Consider the following 20853-nt stretch of genomic DNA (forward strand, 5'->3'; position numbering starts at 1 on the left):
TTTTGCATTAATCAAATATAAAATCATATCATAAATCATCAAAATAATAGAGTACTTGACGTCCGGAGTTTTTCTTGTTGAGCTTGTGTCAAGAGGGAGCTCACATGTCAGTTTCACAAAGAACATATACGCCTGGTCTCTAGAGAGAGAAAGAGCAAGCTACAGAGGCTGCACATGACGACAAATGGTGGTGGAGCGGGTATTAGGCATCCAATGAGTGGATCCTACTATGATCAAGCCAGCTATTTGACTTGGTATAATGCAATAGCATTGGTTCCCAAAGGCTGCGAGCATAAAGTAGACAAAAAGAAAGCCGTAAGATTTGGGTTTAGTTAGAAAAAGACAATGAATCAGATTCACACTCCCAGCTATTACCTCTGTCCCCTTCGTTTGGTTCCTAGCTGAAACGAATTGTTTCGGCGGTTCCCTCTTTAAAACTCGGACCGAGTCTGATACGGTTCTAATATCCAATCCGTTGATGGTGTCATTGTGTTATCACAATCTGCTTAAACCGTAGACCTGGTCTTAATAATATGAGTTCTTCTAGTGTCACATAAAGTGACACAGAAAAAGCCACAACTTACTCATGTGATGAGTTGTGGTTAGTAGAAGGGTAGTGGTGAGACACTCCTCTGCCAACCACAACTCACCACATGGGCAAGTTGTGGGTTTTTTTGTGCCACTTTTGTGGCACAAGACTTTTCCTAATAATATTGAGGAGTTCAGGGCCTCATAGCAGATATTGAATGTGATTATTATTTGATTTTCTCACATGAATGTTTTTTTTTTTGGGAGGGGGGGTTGTGTGCGAATAAAATAGACCCAATCATGAGTAATAGGTTATGTGTGCGAATAAAATAGAACTTTTGTTTTTAGGAAGATGGCTATGAATTTCAACCTAATGGTTGGATTAGAAAATTAATAGGAATACAAATAATGTCTCTCAGAGAGAGAGAGAGAGAGAGAGAGAGAGAGAGAGAGAGAGAGAGAGAGAGAGAGAGAGAGAGAGAGAGAGAGAGAGAGAGAGAGAGAGAGAGAGAGAGAGAGAGAGAGAGAGAGAGAGAGAGATTTGTAGTTCAATACTACTATGTTATATGATTTTTCTTGAAGGGAGAACATAGGTTAAATATTATTATACTTTTTTAAGTAATAAAAAGATTTGTAGTTCAATACTACTATGTTATATGATTTTTCTTGAAGGGAGAACATAGGTTAAATATTATTATACTTTTTTAAGTAATAGAAAATGTTAAAATGCAAATCATATCCAGCTTTGACTAAAATTTAATTTAGTATTCTAATTTTATTTTCGTTAAATTAAGTTCACTAAGTTTTAAGTTTATGTGATTGAGGTTTATGTCATACTCATTCAAGAATGCAAAACCCTTTTAAACGCAAAATACATTACCAAATATACAAAATCACCCTCACATCTAGGTCTTTATCCTTGTTCAAATTTTTGCATACAATATCATTCAAATTTAGGTAATACTGTAGCATTGTGCATATCTTAGTTTTGCTTTTATTTATTTGGTCTATCTCATGAACTCTCTCTCTTTCTCCTCAGACAGCCAACAACCATTTTTTTCCTCCAAATTTCCCGAGTTAGTCTTGGAACTGGTGGGTTGTGGTGCAAATCCGGTGTAGAACGTGGATTTTTGGAGCAAGTCATGGCGGTCTGTTGAAAAGGCAGCAACGTGATGGCAGTCACAATGGCATGGCGAGGCTTGGTGAGAATAGCTAACAGACTGAGGTTGATTTGGTAGCAAAAGCTTTGGAGTTTTACCATTTACGGCTTCTAGTGTGTGTTTTGACTATAAAAAAAGTACTAGTATATAAATGAGTTATTTTATATTATTTTAATATGATGAATCGCAAAAAAAGATTGGAATGTAAAGCGTGTTGTAAAAGTGGTTATGTAAAATAAATAAAATAGCTTTTGGTAATGCTTTTTTTTTAAGAAGCGGATGAAAATGCTTAACAGTAGAAAATAAAAAAATTAGCAATTCTGTAGTATGAAAACCACCAAAAACAATGCACCCCTTCCCTAACATATGCTCCATGTGGCATGCAAACAGGGGCAGATTGGCAACAGCTAGCCGGCCTAACTATATATTGCCATGCAGTCATGGTCACTTAGGAATCTCCATATCTCCATACATCATGCAGTTGAAGTTCGGCAGAGGCTGGTGTGAAAGGTATAATTATTAAAGAGATAAAATTAAATCAGTGCTCCAAATCCTTATATTAAAAAGAAAGTCATAATTTTTTTTTTTATAAAAAAAAATAGAATACTTTCGTAGTCCCTTTGTGTATGGAATCTTCCTCAACATACAGGCAACAACCGAAACCCAACTCTTATAATTACCCCCTAATTTCTGTCTCCCAACGCATCTTTTCATCACTTTCTGTTTCATTGCTCTTAGTCCTATCATGATTCTTGCATAAGAAATATAAAAACTTCACCACCTTCTCTTTCATATTGCACCCAACTAACACATCCTTCTTAATTCTACAGCTAGCTCTTTCTGGTTCTGGCACCCAAAAATACTTCAACTTTATCTAACATGTTGAGGTTTGTGCTAGTCTTCTCTCTTCTTTTCACCCTCTGCCTCTCATCCTCAGCTCAAAACTGTTCCACATACACATCTTTTTCTAATAACTTGGCCTTCAGCTCCTGCAATGACCTTCCCTATTTGAACTCTTTCCTATATTGGAACTACAATTCATCGTCTGGAAGCCTCCAAATCGCCTATAGACACACTGGGGTCACGACCTCTAATTGGGTTGCTTGGGCCATTAACCCCAATGATTTACAAACAGCCATGATTGGAGCACAGGCACTTGTAGCTTTTCAACTATCCAATGGTTCCATGAGAGCCTACACGTCCCCAATCAGTAGTTATACTACCAACTTGCCGGAGGGCAACCTGCAATATAGTGTATCGGATTTGACAGCAACTTATGCAAATGGTGAGATTGTTGTCTATGCTACCTTGTCACTTCCGATCAATACCACCACTATCAACCAGGTTTGGCAAGATGGTCCGGTTTCAAATGACAGTCCAGGACAGCATTCTACAGCCAATTCTAATACCAATTCCAAGGGTACCCTGAATCTTCTTTTGGGGCAGTCTGCAACGAGCAGTGGGGGGAGCTCAATAGGTAGAAATCGAAATGTAAGCAATTGAGTTTCTTTTATCCTTCTTGGAATAGATATATTGGTTTTTTGTTCTTTTTAATCTTTTACTAAGGTTTTTAAGGTTTTTTTTAATCATATATTGGACTTCTAGTTTCTCTGTTGCTTTTTTTAAAAAATCTTTTGCCGAGCTTAGTTTTATTCTGCTTATTGATCCTGTGTTTCAAGAGTACGAGAGAATCTTTATCCTTATTTTTATTTGACCAAAAAATTTAATTATATAAAAGCAAATTTGGAAATTATTGAGATATCAAAATTTGAGGGCTATTATGTAAAAAACTTATACACTTGATATGACCTTGATATGTCAAAATTTTGTATGGATTTACTCTTCAAATACCAAATAATAAATAAGTGTTCAGCTTCATTTAATTTTTTTTTTCCTTTCTCTTGGTTTTTAGATTGTCTTTTTTCTTTTCACTATCTTACTTGTGACTTCATAAATAAATTATGTATTTATTGGAATCAAATTTCAGATCCATGGAGTGCTATGTGCAATTGGTTGGGGAATTTTGATGCCTACTGGTGTTATAATAGCAAGGTACATGAAGGTATTCAAATCCGCAGACCCTGCATGGTTTTACCTTCATGTCACTTGTCAAACCTCAGCTTATATTATTGGACTCGCTGGATGGGCAATTGGTCTTAAACTTGGAAGCCAAAGTACTCCTGGTGTCCAATACACTGGGCACAGAACAATCGGCATTTTGCTTTTTATTCTTGGAACACTTCAGGTACCCATAATTTTTCTAATGCAATTAACATATTATTTTAAATTTTCTTCTGAAGTTTTTATTTTGATTTTATTTTAATTTTAGCTTTACTAAGAGAAAGATTTGCATTTTGCCTAGGTCTTCGCTTTGCTTATAAGGCCTAAAAAGGATCATAAATTCAGATTTTACTGGACTATTTACCACCATTCAGTGGGATATCTTGTTATTCTTCTAGCCACCATTAACATATTCAAAGGTTTCGATATTTTGAATCCGGAAAAGAAGTGGAAGAATGTTTACATCGGTGTTATTGCGATTTTGGCTATCAAAGCTGTGTGCTTGGAAGCTTTTACTTGGTATGTTGTTCTGAAGAGAAGAAAGTCAGAAACGGCTGAGAAACCACCTCAGGGTATGAATGGAGCAAATGGGGCTAATGGGCATGGTGCTAGGCCAACATATGTTTAAATAGTATACCAGATATTGGATGTGATTATTATTTGTTTTTTCTCACACATTCATTTCTTTCTGCTTCTACGTATTTACACGCTTTTGTCAATTTATGGGAGAGGGTGTTTTGAATACCCCATGTAGTCATGTACTGGGGAAGTTCGAGACTAGAGGTGTTTCTTTCATACATATGGTTTCCTATACATACATGTGTCAGTTATATTTATTATTACACCTATGTTTTCCTTGATTTATTATTATTATTTTTATCTCATTTCACTTATTTATGTTATTTTACATCAATTTTATGAGTGAATTTAATTAACTTAACTGGTAAAGTCTTTTTGTCTTTGAATAAGAGATCTGGGGTTTGATTTCTGCTTACCTGTCAATAACTAGTTATTTAAAAATAATAATAATCAACTTCATGATATAACTCCCCCAAAAAAAAAAAAAAAAAAAAAAAAAATCTTAATGATATAACTAAGATTGTTTTAGTACTTAGAGCATTCTCATCAGCTCTCTCATAAAAAATGTCATTGTGATACACCAAAAATCTACTTTATCATTTTAGCACATCATTTTACAATTCACCATTTATTACATCTTCTGTTTTTCAATTCTATACATTAAAATAATATATCCAACACATTAAATAATATTAAACAAATTCCAACACATTAAACTACAATCACAATCAACCTCCACAAACCACCAACGGCAACGGCAAATCACCACCAATGGCAAATCAACCTCTACAAACTACAACAAATTCCGGCCCAAATCACAATCACCGGATCTCCAACAAATTCCAAATCAAAAAACCTTAACAAAAAAGAAAAGAAAAAGAAAAAGAAACTCAAAATCTTCAACAAACACTGCCGGACCACTACAGCCACAAACATCGCCGCCCACTATAGCCACAAACATCACCGGCCCAAAACTCAACCAACCACGTACAGCCACAAACATCGCCGCCCACTATAGCCACAAACATCACCGGCCCAAAACTCAACCAATCACGTACAACCACAACCACGACACCACCACCGGCCCAAAATCCCAACCCAACCGATCAATCAATGATCCAAAACCCACACATCGAAACCCATCCCAAATATCACACCCACGACGATTAAGAGATCTAAAGGTTGGCGGCAAGGGTTGTGGAGGTCGACGGTGAGAGCTGTGGAGGTTGACGACGAGGTGAGGCGGCGAGAGATCTTGAGCAAAGATGAGAGAGATCTTGAGCAGGGAGGACTGAGAGGGAAGAGATAGAAAGTGATAGAGAGAGAAGAGAAAAATGCAAAGTGATGAGACAGGAGAGAGAAAGATGAATAAAAAAACAATAAACAGAAATGGCATTTTCATCCGTATGCTCTCAAAAATGAGAGCATACTGTAGCATGTTCTATAATTTTAGCACTGATGGAACACAAGTCCGTCAGTGAGTGAGCAGATGGAATCACTCGTGGAATGCGAAGATTTGCTCGACGAAGGACACCGGTGTGGCGCTTGCCACAAAGTCTCCGATGCCAAAGTTAGGATCACAATTAAACACAATAAAGGAATCAAAAATAGTTTCAGAGTATTTTTGCATATATGTTCTTCTGTTGGTTGTATGAAAGTTTTATACCTGAAGCTTTAAGGGCTAGCCGTTGAGGCTGTTAATGCCTTCTTTTGTAACGCACCTGGTCAGTAATGAGACTTTTAAGAGGCTCTTCAACGGTCTGCTTGGTCGATTTGGTAACTGCTCGGATCATTGATTGACTGCATTGAATAACTCCCTGCCTTCGTCAGTGATGATGGCTTTCTTCGTTGTTTCTGATTACCTCGTCATGGATGACTCTCCCGTCCATACTGTTATCTTCGTCAGTGGGATGTAGAGTCGTCATTCCCGTCAGTTGCCCCCCAGGTTCTGGGGTTGTCGGTGACCCGTCATGACGATCACAGAAGGTGAAAAGTTTTTCTTGTGACTCTTGGGGTTTTGTTCCGCTTTTAATGCTTAGTGGCGGCGCTACACGCAATCATGGCCACGTGGCGCTTGATGGTCTGTGGAATTAATGGCATGGCCCTTGGGTTTCCCGTTGGTTTTTCAATCGTTTTTGAGCCCATATTTAAAACTTCTCCTTTTCAATTTTTCGTCTATTTCTCAGAGAGCAAAAACCAACCAGTTTTTTAGTGATATTCTGAGCACTTTGAGACTTCTTTTCTTCTCCGATTTGCCTTACGCTGTGCTTCTGCCGTTCTGCCATTGGAGGTATGTTTTTCTTTCCTTTTTCTTTCTTCTTTTTCTTCTTTTACTGTAGCATAATTACTGATTTGCTATTCCCTTTCGTTTCTATTCTGGTGTTGGTTTTTGTTCTTTTTTTGGGGGTTTCAGTTTCGTACTTTGTTTTTCTGCCTTTCGATTTCTGTATTGTCCATGGTTGATAGCTTGGAGGTTAGGATAGCTTGCCCGTCGATCTCCTTCCTTTTTGCGCGTCTAGGGGGGGTCTTTGGGTACTTACCCTTTTTTAGAAAATTTTGTGTACGAGGGCAATAGTCTGAGCGTCGTTTTGAGTGAATTGTTGCCTTTGCTCCGTCAATCACTGAATTGGTTTGAGGGTTTAGGAGGGAGAGGATTAATGTCTGAGGTTAGGTCTAGTGACCTCGAGACTGGGCTATCGTCCAGTGGTGGCCCGGCTGAAGGAGATACAGCCGTCTCTGGTTCTCGAGAGGTTAGGGCTTTTTATGCCCTTAGGGAGATTTGTGGTCTGGATGACGAGACCGTGAATAGATTTAAGGATAGGTTTCAATTTCCGTCTAGGGTTCGTGTCCGTCGTCCTAGGGAAGAAGATAGGGCTTGTCACTTCTTTCCAGGCGAAATATGCTTTTACGAGTCAGCCTTCACCTGTGGGCTTAGGTTCCCTGTCCACCCGTTCCTGATGGAACTTTTAGATCATTTTGGTATAGCCCCTGGACAGCTCATGCCAAACTCGTGGAGGATCGTCATCAACTGTATGCAAATATGGTTGGCCTCCAACGGGGATATGATCAGGATAGGTGAGCTCACCTACCTGTATCGTTTGAAAGAGTCTAAGGAGTGGGGGTATTATGAATTAGTCCCTTGGGAGAGAAAGATTAGGATCGTCAAGGGATTGCCCTCGTCATTCAGGTATTGGAAGTCGCGCTTTTTCTTTGTGTCTGGGGATGACTTCGAGACCCAATCTAGCCGTGATTGGGGTGATATCCCGAGGTTGCTCCGTCGGTGGGGAAACCCGACCTTAGGTGCGTCAGTATTTCTCCCCGTTGTTTCAATCTTGCTAATTTTGAAGTTCTGGTCTTGCTGACTTCTTTGTTTCTTCGTTTGGTGTAGTTAAGAGACGGCCTGGACTGAAGAGACGATACAAGGAACGCATAGAGACCGCCATCGAGTACGTTGAGACGATTGAGAGCTGGGACGAATTGGTTGACCCCAGGTCTCTTGCATTTTACAACCTTGGTCCTGACCCATCTCCTTTCGTTCTTCGTCAGCTCGGCATTGAAGGCAAAAAGAGTAAGTTTCAACTTCGTCAATGCTGATTCTTCTTATGTATACTTAAGCAAATTTTTGACATGCTTTCTTCTTGCAGAGATGACGACAAAATTCAACAAGGACATGTATGCAAAGATGAGGTCAAAGAAGGACGAGCCCCTGTCCAGTCTGGGAAAGAAGACTGTGCGAGTCACCGGCAAGGGTCCTGCCTCCATCCCCCTCAGCATCGTTCCTTCCATAGCTTCTGAGACGACGAGGACTGCTTCCCCGACCGTTTCCATAGAAGAGCTTCCTACTCCCGGCTCCAAAAGGCCGCGCGTGTCTGGTAAAGGGAAGGAGAAGACGGGTACCCGTTCATCCACCATATGGGATGACGAGTCTCTGGCCGTGGAAAGAGCTCATGAGGTTGTTACTTCATCGGACTTGAAGGCTCTCTTTGACCTATCCTTGAACGATGTGGCCTCTCGTCACGTCCACAAACTTGTTCAGGTGTGGGGTTCTTCTCTCTTTATCATCATTTTTTTTTTTTTTTTTTTTTTTTTTTTTAGACGACCTCATGATTCCCTTCCAGGTACTGGGAGAAAGTCTCCATATCACTGCTGAGTACCTCACTCAAGGGGCCAAGGTGGCGTCTTTGGTAACCCGGATGGAGGCTTTGGAGAAGGAAAACTCCGACCTGAGGATGAACCTGATCACTTCCATGGACGAGGCAACGACGTTGAAGGAGAAGGTCAAGGTGTTGGAGGACGACCTCAGAGTTGAGCGCGGTTTGACTCTCGAGAAGGACGAGCAGATTCAGGCAGCCAAGGAGAAACTGGTGACCATCGCTGCTCGATCTGTGGAGGCTTTCCAGACTACTGACGAGTACAACACCGTGCTCTTCAGTTGGTATTTTAAAGGTTTTGAGCTTCTCCGGAGGTACATGATCAAGCATCCTTCTAGAGTCAACTTGGAGAGCCTGGATTTGGAGGAAGTGGACAAGGAGATGGCTCTGGAGGAGGCGGCTTCATCTTCTGCTCCTGGTGATGATGCTCTCGAGCCTATTGCTGACGTGCCGGCCAGTGAAGGCACAGCTGATGCTTGACTCTTTTTACTTAGGAAAATTTTTTGTTTTATTGTGGGTGCCCGTCTGGTTTTGGGCCTTTCTTTTTGTAAATCTAATTCCAAAACAATTTACTTTATTTTGAAAACAATGATATTGGCCCAGTGTTTATGGGCTGGAATGAAGGGTACTTACTTTTCTTCTTGAGGTTCTGGATGATTTACATCCGTCCGTACTTTTTGTGCTTTGTTAATTAGTTGTTGATTCAATGCACTGTGCTCTTTCGTCAACTGACTTCTGCCATTTGACTTATGCCCGTTCAGGCGGACTCCTGTCACTTGATCTTTTAACCTCATTATTATTGTCGTCAGTAACTTACATCCGTCAAGGCGGAATCTTGTTAGTCTTTTAACCATAGTATTATGGTCGTCGGTAACTTACATCCGTCAAGGCGGAATCTTGTTACTTAGTCTTTTGACCTCATTATTATTGTCGTCAGTAACTTACATCCGTCAAGGCGGAATCTTGTTAGTCTTTTAACCATAGTATTATGGTCGTCGGTAACTTACATCCGTCAAGGCGGAATCTTGTTACTTAGTCTTTTGACCATAGTATTATGGTCGTCGGTAACTTACATCCGTCAAAGCAGAATCTTGTTACTTAGTCTTTTAACCATAGTATTATGGTCGTCGGTAACTTACATCCGTCAAAGCGGAATCTTGTTACTTAGTCTTTTAACCATAGTATTATGGTCGTCGGTAACTTACATCCGTCAAAGCGGAATCTTGTTACATAGTCTTTTAACCATAGTATTATGGTCGTCGGTAACTTACATCCGTCAAAGCGGAATCTTGTTATTTAGTCTTTTAACCATAGTATTATGGTCGTCGGTAACTTACATCCGTCAAGGCGGAATCTTGTTACTTAGTGATTTATAGGCCTCATGGTCGACCTGTACTGCCTGCGCAAAAACATTGAAGGAGTAATATTTTTATTAACTTCAGTAACGAGTGCATTCGTGTATTACATTTACTCATGGTATTTTTTTAAATGCTCAATGTTCCAAGGACGAGGGAGCTTTCGTCCGTCCATAGTTTCCAGATGGTAACTCCCTTGCCTAGAGTAGTGAACGACGCGATATGGCCCTTCCCATGTAGGGCCCAGCTTCCCTTGAGTAGGATCTTTAGTAGCTATAGTGACTTTGCGAAGGACGAGGTCCCCTATGGCCAGACGCCTGAGTTTGACCCTCTTATTGTAATATTCTGCCATTTTCTTTTGATACTTTGTCATTCTACTGGACGCATTGTCTCTTACTTCATCCAAGCAATCCAGGTTGAACCGCAACCCCTCGTCATTGAGTTCCTCTCTGAAAGCTCCTCGCCTGATGCTTGTTACTCCAACTTCTACTGGGATCACTGCTTCTGCGCCGTAGGTAAGCCTGAAGGGTGTCTCTCCTGTCGGGGTTCTGGCTGTAGTCCTGTATGCCCATAAGACACTAGGCAGTTCTTCTGGCCAGGCACCTTTTGCTTCGTCCAGCTTGGTTTTGATTATCTTGAGCAACGTCCTGTTTGTTACTTCCGTCTGTCCATTTGCCTGGGGGTGTCCCGGGGATGAGAACTGATTCTTGATCCCGAGGTCCGAGCAGAACTCTCTGAAGCCTTGGTTGTCGAACTGCTTCCCATTATCAGATATGATCGTCAAAGGGATCCCGAACCTGCAGATTATGTTTTTCCACACGAAGCTCCGGATCCGAGCCTCAGTGATGGTTGCTAGGGCTTCTGCTTCAACCCATTTTGTGAAATAATCAATAGCAACTAGAAGGAATTTTACCTGACCTTTACCTTGGGGCAGAGGACCGACGATGTCGATTCCCCATTGCGCGAATGGCCATGGGGAGGATATGGTCGTCATCTTCTCTGCTGGAAGCCGTTGTACATTCTCGTACCGCTTGCATCTGTCGCATCTTCTGACGAGGTCAGCGGCATCCCCCTGCATGGTTGGCCAAAAGTACCCCGCTCTTATTACCTTGTTTACTAGGGATCTGGGGCCGGCATGGTCGCCACAGACTCCTCCGTGTACTTCTTCTAGGATGTATTTGGCCTCATCCTCGTCGACGCACTTTAGGTAAGGCATAGAGAAGCCTCTCTTGTACAATACGTCATTTAGGATCGTGAACCTGGCCGCTCTCTTTTTGACCTTTCTGGCTTCGTCAGTATTCTGAGGTAAGTGTCCGTCTCGGAGGAAGGATATTAAGGGCGTCATCCAAGTGTTTGTGCTCTGGGTGGTGAGTACTGCCACCTCTTCAATACTTGGGTATTTCTGAATTTCTATTGCCACGTTTGTGCTCGTCATTCCTGCTTCTGACGACGCTAGCTTCGACACTTCGTCAGCTTCAATATTCTGGTTTCTTGGTATCTGGACGAAATCCACTGTGTCGAACTCCTGAGCTAATTGCCTCGTCAGTTTAAGGTATTTCTACATCCTTTCTTTCTTTGCCTCGTACTCTCCACTGATCTGTCCGATTACCAGCTTTGAATCACTCTGGACCAGCAAACTTTTGGCACCAAGAGCTTTTCCAAGCCTCAAGCCCGTCAATATTCTTTCATATTCGGCTTCATTATTGGTGGCTGGGAATTCCAGTTGAACTCCATATTTCATCACTCCTCCGTCGGGGGTAGTTATGACGACCCCTACTCCCCCCCTCTTTTGGGCTGACGAACCATCCGTCTGTATTGTCCATTTATCAACTTCGTCTGTAGTTCCGTTCTCGTCTGGAAGAGTGAATTCAGCGATGAAGTCAGCCAGAGCTTGTGCCTTGATAGCTGCTCTCGGATGGTATTCAATGTCAAATTGGCTGAGTTCGATTGCCCATTGGACCATTCTCCCTGCTGCTTCCGGTTTGTTCATTGATTTCTTAATTGGCTGATCCGTCATCACGAGGATAGGATTTGACTGGAAATACGGCCTGAGTTTGCGCGAGGCTACTATAAGCGCGAACGCAATCTTTTCGATCCTTGGGTACCTGAACTCGGCTCCTTGAAAGGCTTGACTGACGTAGTACACTGGGAGTTGCTTCTTGCCTTCTTCTCTAATCAAGGCTGCGCTTACTGCCGAGGCTGACACCGCCAGGTACAAGTATAGGTTCTCCCCTCCTTTGGACGGGCTCAGGAGAGGCGGACTGCTCAGGTATCGCTTCAGCTCTTGGAACGCTGCTTCGCATTCATCAGTCCAAGCAAAAGCCTGCTTGAGGGTTTTGAAAAAGGGTAGGCATTTGTCTGTGGCCCTAGAGACGAACCTATTTAGAGCTGCTATCCTGCCTGTAAGTTTTTGTACATCCTTGACGGTCTTGGGTGGGGCCATGTCAATGATAGCTTGTACTTTTTCTGGATTGGCTTCTATTCCTCTCTGGGACACCATGAATCCCAAGAATTTTCCCGAGGCTACCCCAAAAACACATTTGTTTGGATTCAACTTCATCTGGTGTTTTCTCAGTGTTGCGAAAGTCTCCTCCAGGTCGTCCAGATGAGCGAGCTCTTCCTTACTCTTGACGAGCATATCGTCTACGTATACCTCCATGTTTCTGCCAATTTGTTGGTTGAACATTTTATTTACCATCCTCTGATATGTAGCTCCAGCATTTTTCAACCCAAAAGGCATCACCTTGTAACAATAGAGTCCCTGGCTGGTGATGAAGGCGGTCTTCTCCTGGTCTTCTTCAGCCATCTTTATCTGGTTGTACCCTGAGAAGGCGTCCATGAAGGTCAATAACTTGTGTCCAACAGTAGAGTCCACGAGCTGGTCTATCCTTGGTAGAGGGAAGCTGTCCTTTGGGCATGCTTTATTCAGGTCGGTGAAGTCTACACACATTCTCCACTTTCCATTTGGTTTCTTTACCAGGACGACGTTGGCGAGCCATTCTGGGTAGTATACCTCCCGGATGAACCCAGCCGTCAAGAGTTTGGTTACCTCCTCTGCTACTGCCTGATCTCGCTCTGGAGCGAAAGTTCTTCGTCGTTGCTGAACGGGCTTCCTGTTGGGGTCCACATTCAGTCGATGCTGGATGATCCTGTCCGCATTCCCTTCTACCAATTCCACTGCTTCCAGGACCTCCACTCCGTCTTCCTCTTTTTCTTCTATCGTCCACGTGTGGTTCTCCTTTCTGGCCAGTACGGCCTGGTAGCACTCCCTTGCCAGGACCTGATCACCCTTCACTTCCCCCACACCATCGTCTGTTGGGAATTTCACCTTCAAACAGTAAGTTGACGTTGCTGCCTTCCACTTGTTTAGGGTAGGCCGCCCAATGATGACATTGTAGGACGAGGGGCAATCTACAACCAGGAAATCTACTTGTTTGGTCAACTGCAACGGATAGGTTCCTGCTGTCACCGTCAGAGTTACTATACCCCTGGGGAAGACCCTGTCTCCACTGAAACTGACAAGCGGAGAGTCGAATGGACGAAGCCTTTTTGGATCTAACTTCAACTGTTGGAAGGCTGGGAGGTAGATGATATCCGCTGAGCTCCCGTTATCAACAAGGATCCTTCTGGTAGTGAACCCTTCTATATTCAGCACTATGACCAGGGGATCGTTGTGAGGCTGCTTCACTCCCCTGGCGTCTCCTTCATTAAAGGACATATCTTGGTATGTTCGTTGGTACTTGGACGGAGGAATGGCGTGGACGCTGTTTACCTGTCTGTGGTATGCTTTTCTAAGTGATCTGAATGACCCTCCTGAGATCGGTCCTCCCGTGATCGTGTTTATCTCCCCGATCACTTTGCGTGGAGATTGGGACGTATGGTCGTCATCCCGAGTGAAGGATTCATTTTGGGTCCTGTTGTCGTCTCTGAACTTGCTGTATTCTCCTTTCTTTACATATTTCTGCAACTTTCCTTTCCGTATTAACTCCTCTATTTGTTCCTTCAGGTCTCTGCAATTTTCTGTGTTGTGGCTGTGGTCTTTGTGGAACCGGCAATACTTGTTCTTGTCACGTACGTTGGGGGACGAGTGTAATGGCCTGGGCCATTTGAGATAATGCTCGTCCTTGATCTGCGTGAAAATCTTGTCAACAGGCATAACCAAAGGAGTAAATTTTACCTGACGAGGATTTTTGTCATCTCTCCTTCTATTCCCGTCACTGTTCCGACGTTCTGGTCTGTCTCTCTTTTGCCCTCTGCGGTCGTCTTCCCTCTTGAACTTGTCTCCTAGCCTCTCGGTATCTTTTATGGCAGCTAGAGCGTCTTCCGCGTTCATGTATTTTTGGGCCTTCAGGAGCATCTCAGCCATTGTCTTCGGGGGGTTTTTGGCAAGAGAGGCTACAAGGTCTCTGGATTTCAACCCTGCCTTGAAGGTCGTCAGTTGTACCTTGTCATCAGCTTCGTCCACCTCCAGAGTTTCCCGGGTGAATCGCTTGACATATGACCTCAAAGTCTCCTTCTCTCCCTGTCTTATTGTGAGTAAGTAATCTACTGGTCTCCTTGGGCGTTGTCCCCCTATGAAGTGACGCAGGAAAGCACTACTTAGCTGATCGAAGTTGTCTATGGACGAGTTTGGCAACTTAGTAAACCACTCTCTTGCAGCTCCTTTGAGAGTCGTAGGGAAGGAGCGACACAATATCTCGTCAGGTGGTTGCTGAAGGCCCAGAGTCGTCTTAAAGGTATTAAGATGATCCTGAGGGTCCTTGAGTCCGTCGAATGGTTCTAATTGAGGCAGGCGAAACTTTGACGGCACGGGACAATCAAGTACCGCAGCAGTGAAGGGCGAATCTGTAGCCCTTACCATCTTGTCTACACTCCGGTCTGTCTTTTCCTTGATAGCGCTCCTTAGTTCGTCCATTTCTTTCCTCATTTCTCGAAGAATATCTGAGTTCTGTTCGTCCGGAGTAGTTGGTCTCCAGGGGGTTTCCCTCTGTTGGCTATCCCCCTCTCCCTCCGTGTTACCCTTGGACCGGTTTTCTTCCTGTTGAGCTTGTTGAACCTGTTGGAGCCGCAGCTTCATTTCCTGGTTCTGCCGGGTGAGTTCCTCAATGGTAGCTGCCAGGGCTTGAACTTGCTGGGCCAAGGTCGTTGAATCTGGGTTGGATTCCATCTGGATATGGTGAATTGAAGGAAACTACGTTTTCGAATGTAAATCTGAAAACTCGTTCCCACAGACGGCGCCAAACTGATGGAACACAAGTCCGTCAGTGAGTGAGCAGATGGAATCACTCGTGGAATGTGAAGATTTGCTCGACGAAGGACACCGGTGTGGCGCCTGCCACAAAGTCTCCGATACCAAAGTTAGGATCACAATTAAACACAATAAAGGAATCAAAAATAGTTTCAGAGTATTTTTGCATATATGTTTTTCTGTTGGTTGTATGAAAGTTTTATACCTGAAGCTTTAAGGGCTAGCCGTTGAATCTGTTAATGCCTTCTTTTGTAACGCACCTGGTCAGTAATGAGACTTTTAAGAGGCTCTTCAACGGTCTGCTTGGTCGATTTGGTAACTGCTCGGATCATTGATTGACTGCATTGAATAACTCCCTGCCTTCGTCAGTGATGATGGCTTTCTTCGTTGTTTCTGATTACCTCGTCATGGATGACTCTCCCGTCTATACTGTTATCTTCGTCAGTGGGATGTAGAGTCGTCATTCCCGTCAAGCACATTTAGCATACCTGATGAGGGTATGTTTTTGTGTTTGGTGTGTCAAATGTGCCAAATATTTGGCATTGGCACATTTGAGAGACCTGATGAGACTTGAGAGTGCTCTTAAATACAGTGAAATTTTTATTTTTGTCATTCTGTATTGGCCAGCCGTTTCAAATTATGAATCACTCTTTATAAAATACTTTCAATGGTAGTAGTTTACATAAACCTTTTCCTAGATTATCAATTAAAATGATTTACATCCAACCTCAAACACGCGTGTTTTAATTTAGAGTTTCAGTTAATAATTTATAACTTGTTGACCATTTTGGTTGTAGCACTAGCAACTAGCAAGTAGGAACTGTGGACACCTCATGCTTTAAATGTCACCAGGTTTCTTATAGCAATTGTAATCATGCTTTGCTAATTCAGATCTGTTTGGAATTTCAATATTTTAAACTGGACCTTTTGAAATCTAAACGAGAGTTGATTTTTATTTATTTATTGAATAAATTTAGGAATATCCAAAAACAATTGTATCTATCGTGATTGAGGGGACAAACAAAAAGTTGTAAACGCTTTTATGTCTGATGGGTCAAACAATAAGAACATCCTTATTGATCATGCTCGAGGATCCTTCAAGCTGAAGCATTTACTCTTTTGAGGATAAATAGTATATATGTAGAATTATTTTTAAAACAATGTCAAAGGTACGGTCAATTTTATCCCAAAAGAATTGGTACATAATACATGTTATGGGCAATAATTTTGAGCAAAGTAAATTTGTATAAGCAATAATGTGAGTTCTCGTCTCATCTGAATGAATCTACAATGTCACAACCCTGAGCACAAGAGCAGACTATTTCAATCAAAAATCATATCAAACCAAACCCAACTAAGAAATAAAGATACTATGGCCAAAATGGGGATATACCCCTTTTAACCAAACTTTTCAGCAAAATGCCCTATGTCTGAAACTATTTAGGGATATGTTTCTGTTTTAAACTCGATTTTCTAAAAATCGAGTTTCAATGAAAAAATTGATTTGGCAAAAATCGAGTAATAGGCAATCAAACTTTAAAATTAAAAAAAAAAAAAAAAAAAAAAAAAAAAAAAAAAAAAACTTGCATGGAACTCGAGTTCCATGAACTCTTTCATGGAACTCGAGTTCCATGCAGTTTTTTCAAGCAACTTGATTTTCGCCAAATCGAGTTTTTCATTGAAACTCAATTTTCTAAAAATCGAGCTTCAAAATAGGGACATTTTTCTAAATAGTTTCAGACATTGGGTATTTTATTAGAGCCGCTCATTATTGAGTTAAAAAAAATAAATAGCTAAAATATAAATTATGTCATTTAAGTTTAGGCAATTTGTTTTTGCCATTTAACTTTTAATTTTATCTTTTTCATCTTTTTAAGTTCACATTAGCTGTCAAAGTATTCCTTTAGTCCACTGCCACTAAAAAATCTTCCATTAAAAAAACTTCATATTTTTCCATATATATATAAGTGGAGACTTTATATGGAAAAATATGAAGTTTTGCTAAGTGGCACATTCTTGACAAAGAGTTCTCAAGTGCCACATCAAAGATAAGGTCAAATTAAATATTAAAATTTTATTTTATTTGGTTCAATATTTCAAGACTTTTCTAATTAAAAAGTAAATATTCTTTATATTCTTTAGTTTAATGTTTCAAGACTTTTCCTCCCTCACACATACATACAAAATTTTTTGCATTTCAATTCACCATTTTCACCCCTGCACTTCTACTCCTTTATATATACCTACCAAGGTAGCCCTCATAGGCATGTTGTGGCATGCAGGCTAGGCCAAAGGTAGCCCCCATGGGCAAGCAACCAAGGCTAAGGCATGCTTGCATGCATGCTGCCAAGGCCAAGGCACGCCCGCTTGCATGATGCCTCGTAGCCCTTCATGTCATCTCATCTTAAATACAATAGACCAAAAATGATTCTATTTACCGTCAATCTTTCAATGACACCTAGCTTTAATATTGTTGTCTCATCTAATCTTAACTCATATGAGTTGACTACAATTAAGGAAGGGGAGCTTGCATTTTATATTGAGTGACGACAACAACAATTACTATTCTAATGTTAAGGTCAAATGTTGCAGATTTGTGGGTTTTGTAAATGATGTGATTGATTGTGAGTGTTTGAGATGTATATTTTGTTTTAGAATTAAGGAGAAAAAGAATGACACATTTTATATAAACTTTTATTCTACAATATTTCTCCAAAAGTGTTTTTTATTTCTCATTACTTGAACTGAATAATTATAACGGATATATGTGTGTAATTTATAATTGTCTCTTCTTATGATGTACTCATTAGTAACAAAATTCTATAATAATTATACTATAATATATGTACAATATTCTCCAAAGCCATCTTACATAAAATATTACAATATTATCTTTGTATCACATGGGCAACTTACTAGTTGCTTTGAAAGGATGATGAAATTGATCTAGACGTGGTGGTGGAGAGCAATGCCAGCGACATATTTGATCTAGATGTGGTGGTGAAGCGTAGCATTTGCGTAAACCTGTAGGAATTTAGGCCTTTTCAAGTCATCATTGATGCTGCAAAATTTTTGATTGATAGTCTATGTCAAATTCGATAGTTCACAGTTGTTTTAGCCCAAATCACCATCTTTCTATTCAGGAACGGACTCAAGAGAGGGCCTAAGGGGGCTAAGTCCCTTGGCCCAAAATAAAATTTTAGCTATATTTTGTCTTTTTTTTTTTTTAGTTGGACCCCCTTTTTTCCAAAACCTTAGCTCCCATCAGCCATCCCAGACCAACCTAAACCATTTTTTTTTTAAAAGGGAAATACGGTAACTTTATTAAGAAGAAGAAAAATATAGTGTCCTAAATCACTAGTAGGACTGTGCAGAACCTGATCAGCGTCGACTGATTGAGCTAATGCTGACAAGCGGAGGGCGAACCTCGTTTTGATGTCAGTGCGGTGCTACCACCGAAGTTGCAATCCTTCTTCGGTGAAGACCCAAATTGAACCGACTATGTTTTTAAAAGATTGGTTTTTATTTTTTTAAAACAAAACGCATCATTTCACTTAGCGGTTAAAAAAAAACACACAAAATGGTATCGTTTTGAGTTAGGTTTTGGGGGAGTATAAATACGTTCTTTTCTCTCCAAAGACCCTAACTCTCTTAGTCTCTCTCTTGGGTCTTGCTTTCGCCGCTCTCGGAACAGCTTGCTCTCCACCTTACCAATCACCACAGTTGCCACTGGTACCTCTCTCTCTCTCTCTCTCTTCGAATTGACTGGCGACGCTTCTTTTTGCTATGTTTTCTTTTTGTTTTTATTAATTAATTTTTTGAGAAGAAATATTTATTTATTTATTTATTTTCCAACCAGATTTATAAAAGGGAAAAAAGTATTTGACATTTAGAATAATTTCATTTTGTTGAATTTGGTACTAACATTGAACAATTCCTACGCTAATAAAAAGCTATACTTTTTTTATGCTAACAACTGCATGATTAGGTATGGAGATATTATATTTATTACTCTGTGTGAACTATGGACAGGTTTTTGATGGCTAAATAAATAAAAAGTTTGTATAGATGGACAGGGTTTTTTTTTTTTTTTTTTTTTTTTTTTTTTGTGTGTGAACATGTTGATGTATAATGCATTGTATAATGTATTGATGTGTTAATAGGTTGTGTACTGATCTATTGAACCGGTTGTGTATTGAATCAATACACAATATTTCGAACCGACCAATGCTATTTATGTCTTGAACAGGTTGGGTATATTGGGTTTGAAAGCCCAATTTTTAAACTAAAAAAAAAAAAAAAAAAAAAAAAAAAAAAAAAAAAAAAAAAAAAAAAAAGTCTTTTCAAACTGACCAAACCAATTAAACCAACTATAAAAAACCACACCGCTATAGGTAAAAAAACTGACCTTAGGTAGTGTGCATCAATTCCAATTATGAGAAAACTAATCCCTATCGGTTTAGTGATAAATTTGAGAAAAAACTGCACCGACCAAACCATGTACACCTCTAAGGACTCAATTATGGATGGATTTTCCTCTATCTAAGCCATTTTAATACTATATGGATGCTTATTTGAATTTTTTCTATTTTTAAATTTATACTTCAGACCCCTAACTTGAAATTCTGGGTTTGTTCTTGTCTCAGTTTGTGTGCATGCATTTGTGTGCACGCTTGTAGCTGAATAGTGGATCGAGAGGTTTATGACAGCGTTGACATGGCTTGGTATTGAGTGGCTTTGAGGTGTTCCATTGCTGAGTAGAAATAAATTGATTTGAGGCTAATTGTAGCGTCATAGAGGTTGGGTCACACACTGTATTGTCAAATGTTGTGTTGGTTGGATTTGAATTTGTAGTTTTGGGTTGTAAGACACATGTACATATCCCAAAACCGTTGAAGGATAGTTTAGATGGAAAAACTTGAGAATGCAAATTCATAAGATATGTGAAAAACGGGAGTGGTTATCGATTTTATGATTTTATCATAGTTTGGTGCATCCTCGTGTACTTAATTCCACTCTTGAAAGGATGGTTTGTTTCATAGTATGGTTATGTTGTTTGGTGATGGATTATGACTCTTGAGGGAGACAACTTTTCCTAAGGAAGTGATTCTACGTAATATTAATTATTCATGCTCATCTAAACTAGCTACAGATAAACGTGGGATCATTCGGACTATCTTAATCTTGTTTTGAATTTTAAGTCCATTAAAAAAAAATCTTGTTTTGAACAAATTATTTGTATGTGATCACACCCTCAAAAAATTATCTTATGAGACAATCTCATAAAATTTTTATTTGATCACACCTGTACAAAAAATTATTATATGAGACAGTCTCTTAAAATCTCTTTCTCACAACATATATATGTCCCACATGCTATGAAAGGGTGGTCTTATAAGATGGTTTTGTGAGATACTCTCTCCTCACCGCTTTCATAACCCTCCTCCAAGACCAACAAACATAACCCATACAAATAGAATGTGACATGATATTGCCGGCAATATGTACATCGATGAATTACATCTTGAAAAACTTTAAAATGGCATCAAAACCTTTTCCAACACTTGATATTTTAATATCAAATCCAACAACATGTCCACACGGATACGATCTTAATAAGTGAAGAATTGTGATTAATAAAATGCATCAGGATATAAAATATTCCGTGTATATAGTTTTAAATTTTAACTGGTTTTAATTAATAACTATTTTTTCTACAATTTCTTAATTCTTTCTCTACCTTCCCAACGGTAACATCAAAGTTCAGAAGC

General features: G+C 40.3%; 1 protein-coding gene across 1 annotated transcript; it reads left to right on the forward strand.

Annotated features, from left to right (window-relative positions):
- Window positions 1–2372: 2372 nt before the first annotated feature.
- LOC126726934 (cytochrome b561 and DOMON domain-containing protein At5g47530) lies at window positions 2373–4638 on the forward strand. Its single transcript, XM_050432353.1, has 3 exons — window positions 2373–3179; window positions 3676–3933; window positions 4051–4638. Exons 1-3 carry the CDS (start codon window positions 2568–2570, stop codon window positions 4375–4377), a joined length of 1197 nt encoding a protein of 398 aa, XP_050288310.1. The 5' UTR covers window positions 2373–2567; the 3' UTR covers window positions 4378–4638.
- Window positions 4639–20853: the final 16215 nt, after the last annotated feature.

The sequence above is a fragment of the Quercus robur genome, chromosome 5, assembly GCF_932294415.1.
Source record: "Quercus robur chromosome 5, dhQueRobu3.1, whole genome shotgun sequence".
In the NCBI taxonomy this organism is placed as follows: domain Eukaryota; kingdom Viridiplantae; phylum Streptophyta; class Magnoliopsida; order Fagales; family Fagaceae; genus Quercus; species Quercus robur.

What these genes read in the sequence shown, in the direction of transcription:
- LOC126726934 (XM_050432353.1), top strand. Translation starts at nt 2,568, where the DNA reads ATGTTGAGGTTTGTGCTAGTCTTCTCTCTTCTTTTCACCCTCTGCCTC. An exon ending in CAATAGGTAGAAATCGAAAT is followed by an intron (nt 3,180 to 3,675) that starts GTAAGCAATTGA and finishes ATCAAATTTCAG; the next exon opens with ATCCATGGAGTGCTATGTGC. An exon ending in TTATTCTTGGAACACTTCAG is followed by an intron (nt 3,934 to 4,050) that starts GTACCCATAATT and finishes CATTTTGCCTAG; the next exon opens with GTCTTCGCTTTGCTTATAAG.